The sequence below is a fragment of the Schistocerca nitens genome, chromosome 2 (assembly GCF_023898315.1).
Source record: "Schistocerca nitens isolate TAMUIC-IGC-003100 chromosome 2, iqSchNite1.1, whole genome shotgun sequence".
NCBI lineage: Eukaryota > Metazoa > Arthropoda > Insecta > Orthoptera > Acrididae > Schistocerca > Schistocerca nitens.
In genome coordinates, this window is record NC_064615.1 from 693,941,375 (window position 1) to 693,961,959 (window position 20,585).

The 20,585-nt window shown below is 43.4% G+C and overlaps 1 protein-coding gene across 1 annotated transcript in view; it reads right to left on the bottom strand.

The window, feature by feature from the left end:
• The window catches only part of LOC126236849 (leucine-rich repeat-containing protein 15-like), a 149,852-nt gene extending 135,022 nt beyond the window's left edge, over window positions 1-14,830 (bottom strand). The window contains exon 1 of the mRNA XM_049946459.1: window positions 14,675-14,830. Coding sequence (XP_049802416.1) covers window positions 14,675-14,701 — 27 coding nt within the window. The 5' untranslated portion in view covers window positions 14,702-14,830. The remainder of the gene's footprint in view (window positions 1-14,674) is intronic.
• Between the last annotated feature and the right edge of the window lie 5,755 nt (window positions 14,831-20,585).

Here is a 20,585-nt window from a genome sequence, read left to right on the forward strand (position 1 = left end):
AATCCGCGAAGGAAACGTATTGGATCTGCTGGCAGTGAACACAATCGAATTTTTGGATTTAGTGAACGTGGAGATCGCAGTCAGCAACCAAAAGGCTATTGTAGTAGTGGTGACCATTGGTGTCGAATGAGGAGTTGAGAAAGGAACAGAGATGTTCAAGTTGTTTCAAAAAGATTCGTCTGATTTCGCATGAATGAATCTTATACATAAATGGAGACAGAAACTTGCGGTAAAATTTGGCTCACGCATCGAAAATAAAAATTTACGTTGGCGTCAGTTTTAAGTTGCCAGTTCATGTGGTTCCCGGTAGGGACCTTCCTCGTATAACAAGTTCAGCCGCTCACTCATTACCCAGTATGTGTCGAGTCGAGATGGCAACAACACAGCAGAAAAATGCGTTCTGCGAGGTTTCCATCTTGATCGGTGCAGGCTCAGGAACGAGCTGGTGCATTGTAAGGCGTATGCTTCGCCGGAGATGGGCGAGGCATGACAGAATCTCTGACCAGAGAGTAGTTTATTGTTAGTTGTTGCTTGTCGCGAGTCTGCGCTAGTCTGCGCGAGTCGACAGTAGAAGTCAATCTGCAGTAGTAGTCAGTCGGATACAGTGGTAGTCGGTCGGCTTTAGTAGCGAGTGGACGGTAGTAGTCGGCGGGTGTCGGCATGCGTCGGCTGTGTGCTCTGGTCGCGACTCTGGTCAGGACTCTGGAGGATGAGTATTGTTGTAGAAGGTAAAGAAGCAGCCTTGCGCACATTTAGTAATGTATGTTAATTGTAATTAATTTTTGTTCAGAAAAAAATGCCCCAATAATAATTTTTATAATATAAAGTAACTTTTTTTAAAGAAAAACATTCATTTCAATTTAAAGAATATTTCCTATGCATTCCTTCCAAGAATAAAAAAAAAATATACGCCAGCATTGCACGAAGCTGTGTCGATAAATAAGAGCAGAAATGGTTGCAGTTTTTATTGAGGTAAAATGTTTTTGCTTTTGTTATTCAGAATACAGGGCCGAAGGTCAGCGCTGCTGTCCTTATAAAATTTACCAGATATTATTATTTCTGTTAGGAGGTTACATTTCGTTCATGGTTCATTATTTAATTAATATTGTTGTTGGTTTATGGTCAATTTTCATTCCTTAATTTTTGTGGGGAGTTTACGCATGGTTCCATTTCACAATTTTCATTTAACATATTTTGCGGGGAGGTTACGCTTGGCTCCATTTCCATTTTCATTTAACAAAATTCCGTGTGGAGAGGTTACAGCATCACACGGAACTTCCTCCCCATCGTGCTTTGTAACCGCGGCGTTCTCCGGCGTTTCTGCGTTTGTTCTACTAAAAGGCACATTTCCTCGCTTGTCTGCCTGCAGTATGTGTGAATAAAAACTTCAATATCCATGAACATGTTATAAGACAAAAAGAAACTTCCATATCCAATCAGTAAACTCATAAAAGTTCCATTACAAATAGTGCGATTCATATTTGAGATAGTCTTTCACATAACAATTAGTTCATAATTCTTACTTTTTAGTAAAACTAGTAAGGTCATTCTTACTAGATCACTACTTCTATTCAGTAGTAAAATTTTTACATCATGTGAAATACAATAGTTGACACAATAAAGTTTAAAGTATCCTACTGCAACTGGTGCGCGCCCTCTTGTAAATAAGGCCAACACAATCATTTATTTGCTGTAATATTACTGTTACATTTTCTGTAATTCTGTTGAATGTGTGAGAAAAACAGACACAGATACAGAGAGAAAGGTTGGGCACAATATTTATAAACGAATTACGTATCCCAAATTCTAAAACAGATTTCGAATGACTAAATAAATGCTAAACTATGATAGAATCATGCAGTGATCTAGAAAGCAGTCTTGAAATTCATTGGTCTATTTTCCCTGACATGTTCACAACATCTAACAAACTCCTGAGGGGGAAAGTTAAAGCTCCACTGGCGCTGTCGAGCCATTCTGTACCTATCGGTCACCGTTTTATCCTGTGCCAATGGCATCATTAGAGTATTTTACTCCTGAGAGAGAGCGCTCTTATATTTACATAACATCCAATATTACAGAACGTACTTCTATTAAATCAATAAGAAACTCCCAGAAACTTCAAGAAAACGTGAATGTAAATGAAAAAAAAAACTGTGTAAAGCAGAACACGAACCAGCCACATACGACGTCAAATTCCACGCATTTATCCACTACACTAAACTGCACGTATGTAACATATGAACAATTATTTTATATAACAGTCTCTGTAAGGTTTAATCGTCAATATTTTACTGATATTTAATCAAAAAAACATTTTTGAAAGATCTTCAACGTGTCGTTGTCTTGAGACGGCGTACTTTCATAACACGCAAACTGTGATGCAGGAATAACTAAATACGAATATTCTTTAGACACATAACTTAAACCTACCAAATACGAGCTTCATCTGAAAACGATGAAATATGGTACTGCGTCTCCCAAGTTATGCTTGGACGTAAAATTACATTTTATGTCTCATTGAACAGGTACCTCTCAACGAAGCAATAATATGACTTGTCATTTTCATCAGCGCATCAAAGGCTGTCGGATCTGAAACTGCACGTTGTGGTGTTACAAAAATCGACGTGTTACTCATCCAGGAACGCTTTCTCACCCATGTGAGGACGGAGGACCCTACGGATCCCGCGCTACGCACTAACCACCAAGCTGCTTGATGTCAAGATATGTGAGCTTTACTGTATGGTTAAATGATGATGGCGTTCTCTTGGGTAAAATATTCCGGAGGTAAAATAGCCCCCCCCCCCCCCATTCAGATCTCCGGGCGCGGACTACACAGGAGGACGTTGTTATCAGGAGAAAGAAAACTGGTGTTCTACGGATCGGAGCGTGGAATGTCAGATCCCTTAATCGGGCAGGTAGGTTAGAAAATTTAAAAAGGGAAATCGATAGGTTAAAGTTAGATATAGTGGGCATTAGTGAAGTTCGGTGGCAGGAGGAACCCTGTGAACGCAGGGTTATAAATACAATATCAAATAGGGGCAATGCAGGAGTAGGTTTAATAATGAATAAAAAAATAGGAGTGCGGGTAAGATACTACAAACAGCATAGTGAACGCATTATTGTGGCCAAGATAGACATGAAGCCCACGCCTACTACGGTAGTACAAGTTTATATGCCAACTAGCTCTGCAGATGATGAAGAAATTGAAGAAATGTATGATGAGATAAAAGATATTATTCAGGTAGTGAAGGGAGACGAAAATTTAATAGTCATGGGTGACTGGAATTCGACAGTAGGAAAAGGGAGAGAAGGAAACATAGTAGGTGAATATGGATTGGGGGGAAGAAATGAAAGAGGAAGCCGCCTTGTAGAATTTTGCACAGAGCATAACTTAATCATAGCTAACACTTGGTTCAAGAATCATAAAAGAAGGTTGTATACCTGGAAGAATCCTGGAGATACTAATGGGTATCAGATAGATTATATAATGGTAAGACAGAGATTTAGGAACCAGGTTTTAAATTGTAAGACATTTCCAGGGGCAGATGTGGATTCTGACCACAATCTATTGGTTATGAACTGCAGATTGAAACTGAAGAAACTGCAAAAAGGTGGGAATAAACTGAAAGAACCAGAGGTTGTAGAGAGTTTCAGGGAGAGCATAAGGGAACAATTGACAGGAATGGGGGAAAGAAATACAGTAGAAGAAGAATGGGTAGCTCTGGGAGATGAAGTAGTGAAGGCAGCAGAGGATCAAGTAGGTAAAAAGACGAGGGCTAATAGAAATCCTTGGGTAACAAAAGAAATATTGAATTTAATTGATGAAAGGAGAAAATATAAAAATGCAGTAAATGAAGTAGGCAAAAAGGAATACAAACGTCTCAAAAATGAGATCGACAGGAAGTGCAAAATGGCTAAGCAGGGGTGGCTAGAGGACAAATGTAAGGATGTAGAGGCTTATCTCACTAGAGGTAAGATAGATATTGCCTACAGGAAAATTAAAGAGACCTTTGGAGAAAAGACAGCCACTTCTATGAATATCAAGAGCTCAGTTGGAAACCCAGTTCTAAGCAAAGAAGGGAAAGCAGAAAGGTGGAAGGAGTATATACAGGGTCTATACAAGGGCGATGTACTTGAGGACAATATTATGGAAATGGAAGAAGATGTAGATGAAGATGAAATGGGAGATACGATACTGCGCGAAGAGTTTGACAGAGCACTGAATGACCTGAGTCGAAACAAGGCCCCGAGAGTAGACAACATTCCATTAGAACTACTGATGGTCTTGGGAGAGCCAGTCCTGACAAAACTCTACCATCTGGTGAGTAAGATGTATGAGACAGGTGAAATACCCAAAGACTTCAAGAAGAATATAATAATTCCAATCCCAAAGAAAGCAGGTGTTGACAGTTGTGAAAATTACCGAACTATCAGTTTAATAATTCACAGCTGCAAAATACTAACGCGAATTCTTTACAGACCAATGGAAAAACTGGTAGAAGCCGACCTCGGGGAAGATCAGTTTGCATTCCATAGAAATATTGGAACACGTGAGGCAATACTGAAATGGATAGGTTAAAGTTAGATATAGTGGGAATTAGTGAAGTTCGGTGGCAGGAGGAACAAGACTTCTGGTACGGTGAATACAGAGTTATAAATACAAAATCAAATAGGGGTAATGCAGGAGTGGATTTAATAATGAATCAAAAAATAGGAGTGCGGATTAGCTACTACAAACAGCATAGTGAACGCATTATTGTGGCCAAGATAGACACAAAGCCCATGCCTACTACAGTAGTACAAGTTTATATGCCAACTAGCTCTGCAGATGATGAAGAAATAGTTGAAATGTATGACGAGATAAAAGAAATTATTCAGGTAGTGAAGGGAGACGAAAATTTAATAGTCATGGGTGACTGGAATTCGTCAGTAGGAAAAGGGATAGAAGGAAACATAGTAGGTGAATACGGATTGGGGGGAAGGAATGCAAGAGGAAGCCGCCTTGTAGAATTTTGCACAGAGCACAACTTAATCATAGCTAACACTTGGTTCAAGAATCATAAAAGAAGGTTGTATACCTGGAAGAATCCTGGAGATACCAAAAGGTATCAGATAGATTATATAATGGTAAGACAGAGATTTAGGAACCAGGTTTTAAAATGTAAGACATTTCCTGGGGCAGATGTGGATTCTGACCACAATCTGTTGGTTATGAACTGTAGATTGAAACTGAAGAAACTGCAAAAAGGTGGGAATTTAAGGAGATGGGACCTGGACAAACTGACTAAACCAGAGGTTGTACAGAGTTTCAGGGAGAGCATAAGGGAACAATTGACAGGAATGGGGGAAAGAAATACAGTAGAAGAAGAATGGGTAGCTCTGAGCGATGAAGTAGTGAAGGCAGCAGACTATCAAGTAGGTAAAAAGACGAGGGCTAATAGAAATCCTTGGGTAACAGAAGAAATATTGAATTTAATTGATGAAAGGAGAAAATATAAAAATGCAGTAAATGAAGTAGGCAAAAAGGAATACAAACGTCTCAAAAATTAGATCGACAGGAAGTGCAAAATGGCTAAGCAGGGATGGCTAGAGGACAAATGTAAGGATGTAGAGGCTTGTCTCACTAGGGGTAAGATAGATACTGCCTACAGGAAAATTAAAGAAACCTTTAGAGAGAAGAGAACCACTTTTATGAATATCAAGAGCTCAGATGGCAACCCAGTTCTAAGCAAAGAAGGGAAGGAAGAAAGGTGGAAGGAGTATATAGAGGGTTTATACAAGGGCGATGTACTTGAGGATAATATTATGGAAATGGAAGAGGATGTAGATGAAGACGAAATGGGAGATAAGATACTGCGTGAAGAGTTTGACAGAGCACTGAAAGACCTGAGTCGAAACAAGGCCCCGGGAGTAGACAACATTCCAGTAGAACTACTGATGGCCTTGGGAGAGCCAGTCCTGACAAAACTCTACCATCTGGTGAGCACGATGTATGAGACAGGCGAAATACCCTCAGACTTCAAGAAGAATATAATAATTCCAATCCCAAAGAAAGCAGGTGTTGACAGATGTGAAAATTACCGAACTATCAGTTTAATAAGTCACAGCTGCAAAATACTAACGCGAATTCTTTACAGACGAATGGAAAAACTGGTAGAAGCGGACCTCGGGGAAGATCAGTTTGGATCCCGTAGAAATGTTGGAACACGTGAGGCAATACTAACCTTACGACTTATCTTAGAAGAAAGATTAAGAAAAGGCAAACCTACGATTCTAGCATTTATAGACTTAGAGAAAGCTTTTGACAATGTTAACTGGAATACTCTCTTTCAAATTCTGAAGGTGGCAGGGGTAAAATACAGGGAGCGAAAGGCTATTTACAATTTGTACAGAAACCAGATGGCAGTTATAAGTAAGAGTCGAGGGACTTGAAAGGGAAGCAGTGGTTGGGAAAGGAGTGAGACAGGGTTGTAGCCCCTCCCCGATGTTATTCAATCTGTATATTGAGCAAGCAGTAAAGGAAACAAAAGAAAAATTCGGTGTAGGTATTAAAATTCATGGAGAAGAAGTAAAAACTTTGAGGTTCGCCGATGACATTGTAATTCTCTCAGAGACAGCAAAGGACTTGGAAGAGCAGTTGAACGGAATGGACAGTGTCTTGAAAGGAGGATATAAGATGAACATCAACAAAAGCAAAACGAGGATAATGGAATGTAGTCAAATTAAGTTGGATGATGCTGAGGGAATTAGATTAGGAAATGAGACACTTAAAGTAGTAAAGGAGTTTTGCTATTTGGGGAGCAAAATAACTGATGATGGTCGAAGTAGAGAGGATATAAAATGTAGACTGGCAATGGCAAGGAAAGCGTTTCTGAAGAAGAGAAATTGGTTAACATCGAGTATAGATTTAAGTGTCAGGAAGTCATTTCTGAAAGTATTTGTATGGAATGTAGCCATGTATGGAAGTGAAACATGGACGATAAATGGTTTGGACAGGAAGAGAATAGAAGCTTTTGAAATGTGGTGCTACAGAAGAATGCTGAAGATTAGATGGGTAGATCACATAACTAATGAGGAGGTATGGAATAGAATTGAAGAGAAGAGAAATTTGTGGCTCAACTTGGCAAGAAGAAGGGACCAGTTGGTAGGGCATATTCTAAAGCATCAAGTGAACACCAATTTAGTATTGGAGGGCAGTGTGGAGGGTAAAAATCGTAGAGGGAGACCAAGAGATGAATACACTAAACAGATTCAGAAGGATGTAGTTTGCAGAAGGTATTGGGAGATGAAGAAGCTTGAACAGGATAGAGTAGCATGGAGAGCTGCATCAAACCAGTCTCTGGACTGAAGACCACAACAACAACAACAAAGAAATATAAGTGGTGATTAAAAAGTTTCCGTTCGAAGGTCACACTAACCGCTTGCCTACATGTCAGTGCATATATACCTGTATCGGAATCGCGCTGTGGTGCATATACCCTTCAGCATCGCCCTCAAACAGAAACTTTTTGATCGCCCCATGTAATAAACACAAACAACATTTCTGAGAGAATTTACGAGTAAACAGCACATTACAGAGAGAAGTTCTCAACTATTGCGAGCTCCTGTATAAAAAAGAAGCAGTGTGCCACAAGGAAGTATCTCAACTGAAGCAGCGTTATCCAGATGCAACTATTTTTTCCTCTAGTGTCCACTGAACGAATGTGTCATTATTTTCTCAAGGAGTCAAAACTGTCAACATCAAATGCCACAATGAAGCATATGTACAAGGATGGCAGATTAAATCTTCTCGGGTTATAAGTCGAGTCATTCGTGTTGCCGTAACGTTTCGAAGAGTTTCCTACTGGACGTGTAGGAAATTCGTCGAAACGTTGTGACACCACGACTCGGCTGATAACCCGAGAAGATTTAATCAAAGAAATTCCCCGAGAGAGTCTGCGTTCCCCTACAGATAGGTCTTGTTACAATTCCGAGACATGTGAACAACGGCGTGCGTCAAAGTCGCGAGCTGGTACCGCACATCGTTCTGATAGACGAACGCAGAGAGTTCATCCAAAGTGTGAAATAATAGGAGACAATTTAGTGAAATTTAGCAGAGCAAACGAGCCTTCGCTTTCATTGTCAGACACAGTGGACAACATAAACTTTTCGTAGTGGAGACAGCAATACCCAGCTTCTGCACAAAATCTTGAACGCAAGGAAATCGTCCATTCTCCCGTAAATAATTCATATTAGTTTTTTACAACCATAACTTACTAAAATAAATGTTCGGTAACATTTACACTATGTTATAATGAATCTGAAATGGGGAGGTGTACGGTATGTAATTAGACATGCCTGTCGAAATTGTAATAGAGGATTTTTTTCTGGATTCCATGTGATCTGACAATATTTTAAAGAAATATATCATTGAACTGGTAAGACAAGGAGGTGACCGTATAACATGAAGACAACTGGAAGGACCATTTGGTGCAGCGAGTTTATGATTTGATGACTTTTCAGTATTGTAGGTGCGTAAAATAATTCAGAATTAAATAACTTCTGTCAGTGTACATTGTGCACGACCTAACAGTCATTTGCCAGTCTCAGAGTACCGTAAGTGTGTAGCCAAATAAGATCAAACCTCTGACCCCCTTCGGATAACTGATGCATAAAATAACATCGTCAGGGGCTCTGTATTTGTTTACATATAACTGTTAACGAAATTTTAGTCCATTCCCTATAGTGTTTATCATAAACACGAATTGTAAACGAGTAAACCAGTTACATTTGTCGTAACTTCTTCAAGGGTATTCATCTGTTTGTTTCATGATGTATTGATAAAGATGCCACAGGAAAGTAATGGCTGGGGCTCGTGTGCGGCCGCATGTACGGGAGTCTGCCCCGGTTTTCCTAAATCTCACCAGACAGATGCTGATTCATTTCATCCATGACTGTTGTAGCTACACATGTGCTCCTAGTTAATGATATCGATGGCGGTTTTACGTTAAATCCAAATAAGAAAATTTAATGGCTTGGTTTGTTTACTTTTTTTATAATTCCTTCAATTATACGTGGCTTCTCCGCGACTTGTGGATGGTCCACAATGTAAAAATGAAATTTGGTAGGTAACTTGGTCACTAACTCGTGCACTGTATGTTTAACACTGGTACCTTTTGATGTAGACAGATACCGAAGAAACTTGGTTATGACACGTCAGTGTTCAGTGTAGAACTTCTCGCGGTTATTGCCGGCAACTGTGGTAAATTGAGGTGGAATTCTGCCGAAATGGAGGTTCAAACACCAGTGCGGACCTGAACCTGTGCAACAACGAAATATTTATGCCTGACTTTTAGACATTTCGTGGCTGTATTTGCGAAAATTTGCCAGCGAATACCGACAAGTGTCGATTTTCAAGAAGAGTCAAGCAACATTTTACTTCATTTGACATAGAACTCGAAAATGACAGGAAAATCATGAAAATTTGAGTTCTCGGGGTGCGCCTATAGTCAGCCTTCCCGTCCACCAATCGCGAATGGAAAACGTTAGAGGGGCGGAGGGGGGTAATGGGAGTGCGGATAGTTGTGGGGAGACTGATTGTGTTACCCAAGTACTCTCCGCCAAACAGTACATTGCCGTATTTCTGTTTCAGCGAGAAACTGAGTGGTGATCAAAAACTGCGTCGTTCCATTAAAAACAAAGGATATAGTTGCTTCAGTATCTCGACAAATAAAACTGCAAGTACAAATCATGCAGTATAATAATCGCTCTTTTTCGGATTATCATTTGGCGAAAACCGTTTATCGATGTCTCCTACTGTTCATGAAATATCTTGGGGTGTCCACATCGACGTATTAGGCAGGACTGTGCAGAATGTTTCCCATTCCTCTCACAAAATAAACAGACCTGCAAAGATCACGGGGAAAATATTTTTATAAAAGCTCCGTATGCGGAAAAGCATCGATCGGCACCATATGAACTAACAAGTGATATAATGTTTTTCCCTATCTTGCATCTGCCGAGTCAAAGAACGATGATAATCTACTGTGATTGTGGTGTTTATTGCATTTGTTGCCAACACTAACCTCTGTAGCAGTAATGTAACAGTAGGTTCAGCATTAGCGAAAGAAGATTGCGTGAACAGGTAAGATGGGCAGTCGACGAGTGGAAACAGTCAACATCGTTTGATATGCATACATATGCATCCGAAGCATAAAAATAGTTGCAGGTAAGCATTTTCTAGAGTGAGCTTCAATGAAAGAATCGGAAAGATATGAAGTTCATCCTCGAAGAAATTGGCTTGGAAAACATTAGATGGACTCTTGAATACTGCTCTGAAATCTGGGATTCTTTCCACATATATTTCATTGAAGAGATACAGAAAATCGAAGAAAGAGCATCGCGTTTCATCAGGGTGGTTGACTTAGCAGGCGCTGGGGCGTTATAGACGTGCTAATAACTTCTAGTGGCTACAGGAAAGCGTTGTACGTCGTGGAGACATGTATTGTACTGTCAAAATTCGCTTAGCACAATTCCAAGAAGTTAAGAAACGTTACTTCCTTCAAAGTACATACCGCGACATTCCCATGACGAGAAAAATCATATAAATGTGCGGTCGTGAAGAGGCTTGTCGACAGTCGTTCTTGCGCGCAATATTCGCGAATGGTTCAGGAAATGAGGGAAAGTGTAAGGGTCCCGTGATTATGCTCCTTCAAACGACGCGGCGTTAATAAAAGAACAAGGATGTGTTAAGAAAGATGCAAGGCGGAACTGGAATTTATCAAATTTTTTTTTTCAACACGTCCATCGATGTGGCAATGAAGGAAGTTAAAGAGAATTTGATAATAGAGGTAAAAGCGCATGAGGAAGAGATACCAATTCTTGGGATTGGAAACAATCTACACTCCTGGAAATTGAAATAAGAACACCGTGAATTCATTGTCCCAGGAAGGGGAAACTTTATTGACACATTCCTGGGGTCAGATACATCACATGATCACACTGACAGAACCACAGGCACATAGACACAGGCAACAGAGCATGCACAATGTCGGCACTAGTACAGTGTATATCCACCTTTCGCAGCAATGCAGGCTGCTATTCTCCCATGGAGACGATCGTAGAGATGCTGGATGTAGTCCTGTGGAACGGCTTGCCATGCCATTTCCACCTGGCGCCTCAGTTGGACCAGCGTTCGTGCTGGACGTGCAGACCGCGTGAGACGACGCTTCATCCAGTCCCAAACATGCTCAATGGGGGACAGATCCGGAGATCTTGCTGGCCAGGGTAGTTGACTTACACCTTCTAGAGCACGTTGGGTGGCACGGGATACATGCGGACGTGCATTGTCCTGTTGGAACAGCAAGTTCCCTTGCCGGTCTAGGAATGGTAGAACGATGGGTTCGATGACGGTTTGGATGTACCGTGCACTATTCAGTGTCCCCTCGACGATCACCAGTGGTGTACGGCCAGTGTAGGAGATCGCTCCCCACACCATGATGCCGGGTGTTGGCCCTGTGTGCCTCGGTCGTATGCAGTCCTGATTGTGGCGCTCACCTGCACGGCGCCAAACACGCATACGACCATCATTGGCACCAAGGCAGAAGCGACTCTCATCGCTGAAGACGACACGTCTCCATTCGTCCCTCCATTCACGCCTGTCGCGACACCACTGGGGGCGGGCTGCACGATGTTGGGGCGTGAGCGGAAGACGGCCTTACGGTGTGCGGGACCGTAGCCCAGCTTCATGGAGACGGTTGCGAATGGTCCTCGCCGATACCCCAGGAGCAACAGTGTCCCTAATTTGCTGGGAAGTGGCGGTGCGGTCCCCTACGGCACTGCGTAGGATCCTACGGTCTTGGTGTGCATCCGTGCGTCGCTGCGGTCCGGTCCACGTCGACGGGCACGTGCACCTTCCGCCGACCACTGGCGACAACATCGATGTACTGTGGTGACCTCACGCCCCACGTGTTGAGCAATTCGGCGGTACGTCCACCCGGCCTCCCGCATGCCCACTATACGCCCTCGCTCAAAGTCCGTCAACTGCACATACGGTTCACGTCCACGCTGTCGCGGCATGCTACCAGTGTTAAAGACTGCGATGGAGCTCCGTATGCCACGGCAAACTGGCTGACACTGACGGCGGCGGTGCACAAATGCTGCGCAGCTAGCGCCATTCGACGGCCAACACCGCGGTTCCTGGTGTGTCCGCTGTGCCGTGCGTGTGATCATTGCTTGTACAGCCCTCTCGCAGTGTCCGGAGCAAGTATGGTGGGTCTGACACACCGGTGTCAATGTGTTCTTTTTTCCATTTCCAGGAGTGTAGCTGTTGTGACAGAAAGGAGGTTGGACTTAGATTTCTTGCTGAATCGATTGGTCTGGATAATTCATACAGAAAATGCATTAAAGACGTACGAGACCGAAAGTGACGAAAGCATAAACAGACTTACTTATCTTCTAAACAGAATCATACTCAATAGTAAAATAAACCCAAGAGTTCTTCCCCTCTAGGAAGCTACTCTAAATATTGATATGGGGTTTGGGAAAATATTCCCTCTGAGAAATCTCCTACAAAGGAGATAAACCCATGGGGATAAAATGTGAAAAATTCCAGTTCATGCTAAGGTCTTCGTACCCACCATTCGCGATTAGGACAGAAAAGAGTAGCAGGATAGTGGCATGCAAAGTACCCTGCATCACACGTCGTAAGGTACCTCGCTGAGTATACATAGATGTATATGAAGACTGGATGTTTCGTGTTTATCTTAGGACTGAGAACTATTACCTCGTTAGACAGTTGGTTATAAATATAATATTTACAAGAGTCACAGTAAAATGGCTATCTTTCTTTCACCTAGCGCAGTCAGGTTTCATTTCTGTGGCTCACGTCTCTTCCTGTACCATGGAAACTGTTCGTCTCTGAACATAATTCTTGCTCAAATAACTGCCCCTATGCGGCATCTACATGCAGTTTGTAATTTAATTTTAGGAACACTGTATTCACCAGTACAAGCAGCAGGCCGAACGTCACTGGCTGGCATGCATATAGTTACTGCAAAAAAAAAAAAAAAAAAAAAAAAAAACGTGTGGGAATGGATAATGTAAGTTCCAAAGCTGACATTTGCCAGGAGAATGAAAAAAACAATGTATCCCTGTCCGTACATAATTGATATGTATCCAAAAAATTGTGAAGCTATTCTGATGCCATAGAATTATGTTGCTCACTGCATCACCGCAAGAAATAATGAGACAAATTAGTAAATAAATACATTATTAAGAGCGCTCTAGATGCCATCTCAGGAAACTGGTTGTAAGTGCCGGTAAGAAAGGTTTTGCAAGTTCATTCTTGCAAAACAACCGGCCACGGTTAGCAAGGCTACTGGTACTTATTCATTTATCACGGCCACCAGTTTGGAAATGACAGGTTCATCATCTTCGGACGGCTGTTCACATTTACGTAACAATTGTTGTTAGTAACATTAGCTTTTGGCTGTTTTTTTTTCCAACAAGTAATTTAAACAGCAAATTTAACATAAAAGTCAACAGCCCTCTGAAGATGGACCTATCGGTTCGACACCGATAATAGCGCTATTTGCGTAAATAAACAGTATTCTAAACAGTGGTTGGTTACTGTTTTCATCTTTGAAAGAATCAACTTGTATTCTGTACAGAGCACAGTTATCACACTGGACTCGCATTCGAAAGGACGACGGTTCAATCCCGCGTCCGGCCATCCTGATTTAGGTTTTCCGTGATTTCCCTAGATCGGTCCAGGCAAATGCCGGGATGGCTCCTTTGACAGAGCACGGTCGATTTCCTTCCCGGTCCTTCCCTAATCCGATGAGACTGATGACCTCGCTGTTTGGTCTCTTCCCCCAAACAACCCAACCCAACAGAGCACAGTCTCAAATAACAATAATAACAGCAGTAAGAAAGTTTTAGTTCCAGATGTCATTAACACTGACGCATTACTTTTTTCTGTGATAATACAAGTGCAGAAATACAGATTAGGCTTTTAATAAAAAAAATTCTCATATCTTTCAAATTTTGGAACTCCATAGGGAAGTACAGGTTCGCACCTGTTGGATGCACCATTTACTACCGCATGTTTGAAAGACTTTCTGCATGAAACTTCCTGGCAGATTAAAACTGTGTCCCCGACCGAGACTCGAACTCGGGACCTTTGCCTTTCGCGGGCAAGTGCTCTACCATCTGAGCTACCGAAGCACGACTCACGCCCGGTACTCACAGCTTTACTTCTGCCAGTAGCTCGTCTCCTACATTCCCAACTTTACAGAAGCTCTCCTGCGAACCTTGCAGAACTAGCACTCCTGAAAGAAAGGATATTGCACACAGTTTTAATCTGCCAGGAAGTTTCATATCAGCGCACACTCCGCTGCAGAGTGAAAATCTCATTCTGGACTTTCTGCATGGTTTGACACCTGTATCAAGTGTAGTAACTTAAAACAGACAACTGAGAACACAAGAGCACTGAATATGCGTTTTACGAAAAAAAATGGCAGTTTTCGCTTTGCACTTTTCGCATGTAGGAGCTGTACTGCAGATGGCATCTTAAACAGACGACAACACAGCTCCTGGTAGGTGAAAGGTGTCTTTTACACGCGGGATCTAAAGTCTGAAACAGCAGATGGTGCAGAGCGGAAAAACAGATGTCGAGGTTCCATAGCCTACTCACCCAGAGGGCCACGGCGATTCCGAGCATGTCTTGTATCTGCTTGCGAGGCGCACGGAGAACTACGCCGTGGCGGCGCTGCGCCTCCTCTGATATCTGCGCTGCAGGGTCCACAGGCCATCGGCGATAGCAGCCGGAGGCGCACGCCCGGCCCCGCAAGTCCTCCCTGCCATTCAATCACAGGACTGCCGACTCTTCTCCAGCGTGGAACTGTTCGCTTCTCTACCCCACTCCACCTTCACATTGCAACAGTGTGCCAGAAACGGTTTAGAATCCGAAGTCTTGCTGTTGGTGGGTAATGCTCTATCTGAGGCACGGTGTACGACCTTCAGAACATCAGTTCTACCGGTACCACTTTTTTTTTATATTGAAACTAAACGGGTCACTTGCCACTTCACGATCGTTACTCTCAGCGTTTTTTCTAGACAGTGATTGTAGTGGTATTGTGGGATCGTGGGGTTTAGTGCTGTTCTAGTTTTAACTGACATGGGTGAGCTGGAACGTTCGATTATTGTATAAATAGGTAAACAAGGGGTAGTCTGAGACTATTAAAGGCATGTCAAGAGCAAACCAGACTACCCAGTCCTGCGGCCGCAACACGAACAAAGGGAATTTATGAAAAGTACACGTAAGTCCGCCTCGGCAGCTGTGCGGTCAGTGCAACAGACTGCTGACCAAAGAAGCCCGGGTTCGATTCGCTGCCGGGTCGGAGACTTTATTCACTGGATGTTCTGTTATCTATATCTTCGTACCGTCTTAACTGACACGAAAATTGCCGGTATAGCGCCATATGACAAGTCTACACGTATGTAACCTTGTACCAGTGTACGATTTGCTCCTAATGCATGTTCTGAATTGTCGAAACACACTCTCGTATCTTCCACTATTGAGATGGCTGTATGAGCCACGTGCAGAAGGCCAATGAATATATATATATATATATATATATATATATATATATATATATATATATATATATATATATATATACTTACTTATCGCGAATGGACCCAGAAGGATCACGCAAAGCTTTCTGACGTCGTTTCTTCCATACTTCTTTCATTCGTTCTCCATGTTTTCTTTTTCTTTCTTCTGTCCATTTTGTTCCTGGTCTCTTTAGTGCTTCCTTCTCCGACAATACATTCCACTTTTCCACCTTATTTCTAAAAGTTTTTCTATCTTTGACATCTTTAAGTTCAATATTTGCTTTTTGTAAATCTAATTTTACTTGGCTAATCCATGGTGTTGTTGATTTGACTTTTTCTATGTAAGTGAGAATTCTGTTGGTGGGTCGTGTGGGGGGAAGTCTAGTGACATGTCCATAAAATTTTAATCTTCGCCTTCTTATGTCTGCTGCCAGGTTTGATATAGTTTCTGTGGTTCTTCTTGATTGTATCCGGTATCCTTCTTCTGTTAATTTTGGACCTAAAATCTTTCTCATAATTTTCGTTCTTCTTTTAGTATTTTTTCTAAATCACATTTTGTGTGGAGTGTGAGCGTTTCACTAGCATATAGTGCTGCTGGCTTAATTACTGCGCAGTAGTGTCTGATTTTTGTGTTCGAGGAGATGCATTATATATATATATATATATATATATATATATATATATATATATATATATATATATATATATATTCCTGGAAATTGAAATAAGAACACCGTGAATTCATTGTCCCAGGAAGGGGAAACTTTATTGACACATTCCTGGGGTCAGATACATCACATGATCACACTGACAGAACCACAGGCACATAGACACAGGCAACAGAGCATGCACAATGTCGGCACTAGTACGGTGTATATCCACCTTTCGCAGCAATGCAGGCTGCTATTCTCCCATGGAGACGATCGTAGAGATGCTGGATGTAGTCCTGTGAAACGGCTTGCCATGCCATTTCCACCTGGCGCCTCAGTTGGACCAGCGTTCGTGCTGGACGTGCAGACCGCGTGAGACGACGCTTCATCCAGTCCCAAACATGCTCAATGGGGGACAGATCCGGAGATCTTGCTGGCCAGGGTAGTTGACTTACACCTTCTAGAGCACGTTGGGTGGCACGGGATACATGCGGACGTGCATTGTCCTGTTGGAACAGCAAGTTCCCTTGCCGGTCTAGGAATGGTAGAACGATGGGTTAGATGACGGTTTGGATGTACCGTGCACTATTCAGTGTCCCCTCGACGATCACCAGTGGTGTACGGCCAGTGTAGGAGATCGCTCCCCACACCATGATGCCGGGTGTTGGCCCTGTGTGCCTCGGTCGTATGCAGTCCTGATTGTGGCGCTCACCTGCACGGCGCCAAACACGCATACGACCATCATTGGCACCAAGGCAGAAGCGACTCTCATCGCTGAAGACGACACGTCTCCATTCGTCCCTCCATTCACGCCTGTCGCGACACCACTGGAGGCGGGCTGCACGATGTTGGGGCGTGAGCGGAAGACGGCCTAACGGTGTGCGGGACCGTAGCCCAGCTTCATGGAGACGGTTGCGAATGGTCCTCGCCGATACCCCAGGAGCAACAGTGTCCCTAATTTGCTGGGAAGTGGCGGTGCGGTCCCCTACGGCACTGCGTAGGATCCTACGGTCTTGGCGTGCATCCGTGCGTCGCTGCGGTCCGGTCCCAGGTCGACGGGCACGTGCACCTTCCGCCGACCACTGGCGACAACATCGATGTACTGTGGAGACCTCACGCCCCACGTGTTGAGCAATTCGGCGGTACGTCCACCCGGCCTCCCGCATGCCCACTATACGCCCTCGCTCAAAGTCCGTCAACTGCACATACGGTTCACGTCCACGCTGTCGCGGCATGCTACCAGTGTTAAAGACTGCGATGGAGCTCCGTATGCCACGGCAAAGTGGCTGACACTGACGGCGGCGGTGCACAAATGCTGCGCAGCTAGCGCCATTCGACGGCCAACACCGCGGTTCCTGGTGTGTCCGCTGTGCCGTGCGTGTGATCATTGCTTGTACAGCCCTCTCGCAGTGTCCGGAGCAAGTATGGTGGGTCTGACACACCGGTGTCAATGTGTTCTTTTTTCCATTTCCAGGAGTATATATATATATATATATATATATATATATATATATATATATATGAAACACACTCTCGTATCTTCCACTATTGAGATGGCTGTATGAGCCACGTGCAGAAGGCCAATGAATATATATATATATATATATATATATTGCATGGATCTTCACTGGCTTGTCAGACATGCATCAGCATCAGAATGAATAAGCCCAGCGTGAAACCAGCCTGAATCCTGGAGTCAGGTCACGGGTACTTTTGCCTCCAAGAATTAAGTACCAACAAAACAATAACGCCACAAAAGTCCCGTGAAGCATGAATCGTGCAACTTGAATAGAGTGATTCTAGACTCTGAAAGCGTCGATACATCTGTATTTCACTCTCTTGCTCCTTGTGGCCATATCAACGATGATGTTAATGTATATCCAACAGCAGCCGGCCGTGGTGGTCTAGCGGTTCTAGGCGCTCGGTCCGGAGCCGCGCGACTGCTACGGTCGCAGGTTCGAATCCTGCCTCGGGCATGGATGTGTGTGATGTCCTTAGGTTAGTTAGGTTTAAGTAGTTCTAAGTTCTAGGGGACTGATGACCATAGATGTTAAGTCCCATAGTGCTCAGAGCCATTTGAACCATTTTTTATCCAACAGCTCGTAGCTCTGTTTAAGAATTTATAGAAGAAATGCGACCGGGTAAACATTACTGACTCTTACAATCAATAACAAAATGAGCAGCGTAAACCAGCTGCGGACACTGTACTTGCAAGTACCCTGGGGATGGGGAGGGGCGGCTCATGATGGTCCCCTCAAGCAAAAATAAGAGCGCTGTACCAATCACTGACCTACCGTGAACCAGGGTTACTTGGACCCGGTTTTAACGCATTTCTGATACATGTTCTTGTAAAACCATAATTGTAAAAGACGGATACTGCTAACTGTATTGCTCTAAATCTAGAACTTCTATACTTAATATATGTGGCAATTATGATCTCTTTTTGCATTTAAGAAAATAAAACAAAATGGGATTCAGGTAGCCCTTTGGTTGGGTTACTTGAACCCGTATTTTTTTTGCCTAATAATTTTATTAGGGAAGTTCTTTTGACAATACAGTAAAATAATGAGAAAAGTAGAGTTGTGAAACAAATTACAGAGGCTTGAGCGAGTATAAGCCTCTTTTGAGAAGTTTTGCTGGGTTAATCCTCTCCTTAGCCAAATTTATAATCTAAAATGTATTATGACCGGCGTTGCAGGGTTAATCCTCTCCTTAATATAGCATGATTATAATCTAGAATGTATTTTCTTCAAATCACTTCTATAATTTTTTATGTGCTGCATACACTCGATCTTGTTCATTGTCGTCTACACTTGATACAATGCCATGAAACCCAACGCTCTCCCATAAAACGTTCTTCCAATGTGTGTTTGAGAGTACTTTCTTTTGAACTTTTGAACCACTGTTTCTTTTCTTTTTTTACTCTCGCTTTCTACACTGCCCATCTTAGCTTGTTCATTCATAATCCTATTTAAAACGGTTTTTATTTACTTTCTATGAATATAACATCTAAAGTGGCTTGCAAACTTGTTGTAAGTTACTAAGGTGCTAGCCGGCCGAAGTGGCCGTGCGGTTAAAGGCGCTGCAGTCTGGAACCGCAAGACCGCTACGGTCGCAGGTTCGAATCCTGCCTCGGGAATGGATGTTTGTGATGTCCTTAGGTTAGTTAGGTTTAACTAGTTCTAGGGGACTAATGACCTCAGCAGTTGAGTCCCATAGTGCTCAGAGCCATTTGAACCGTTTTTGAACTAAGGTGCTTGGTAACTAAATTCACAAAATTAAATAATAAACAACAATAAAAAGATCAAAATGGAAAGAAATATGGAAAAGATGGTATTGGGCCTTAGTAGACGCCCCAGGCCTCAGCGCCGCACACACGCTGGCCCTGTTGTTCATATAGCTAGTAGTCACGATCTGATACGTACGATATGAGAAATTCGCAGTAGTTAATACGCCTGAATACAGGACACTGAGATCTCGTTTGGACAGTCCCAGGCTAAGGGGGCTGCAGATTCTGTCGCCCATGTCCCTCTGCAGCTCAGCGTCGCCGAAGTTGTTCGAACTTCAAGAATATCTCGGTGCAAACCGCGCACAGCACGACGGACGTCCTCGTTGTCGTACTTGGTAGTCTTCTCCCTGTGACACCAGTCGAGGTGCAAGTGGTCGCCGATAACCTGGGCGTCGACGATGTGGGCAACGCCGTCTATCACCGCCGCGATGTCCGGCTTCTGTATTTCTCTGGAGGTTCGGAGGTGGGGCTCAACGAAGGTGCTGAGCCCCTTCTGCGATGTGCCCCGCGCGATTTACTTTACGACGGCGTCGTGCCGTTTTATGCTGGAGACATGGGTCCTGCTGCAGCTCTGGACAACGTGATTGATGGTCTCGGCGGCGTTGCACCCTTCGTTGCAGATTTTCTCGACTTCCCGGCCTCGACTGGAGTGGGCCTTGGATGGAAGGGCGTTAATGCGGACCCGTGCGCAGCTGATGCAGTCGTGGCCGGAAAGGAAACGGCTGGTGTCAGCGACCCACTAATGCTGGCCATGTGTTTGTAGCCGAAGACAACAGCACCGCGCCCTCGAACGTCACTTGGAGCTGCGCCACCCACATGTTTGCAACCTGCCTCGTCGTCAGCAGCGGATGGCCTTCCCGCAGAGGGCATTTCCCCAACGCTCGATATGTAGCTATAATTCACTCCAGCCTCCCTTGTCCGTTGGTGGTAGTGTTTGCTGCAGTGTTCGGAGGCGGTTTCCACTTCTAGAGTTGTTTTGTTTGCTCCATACAGTCGACTACAGCTTCGTTGTCGTCTACGCCCGATACAGTGCCAGGAAATTCAATATT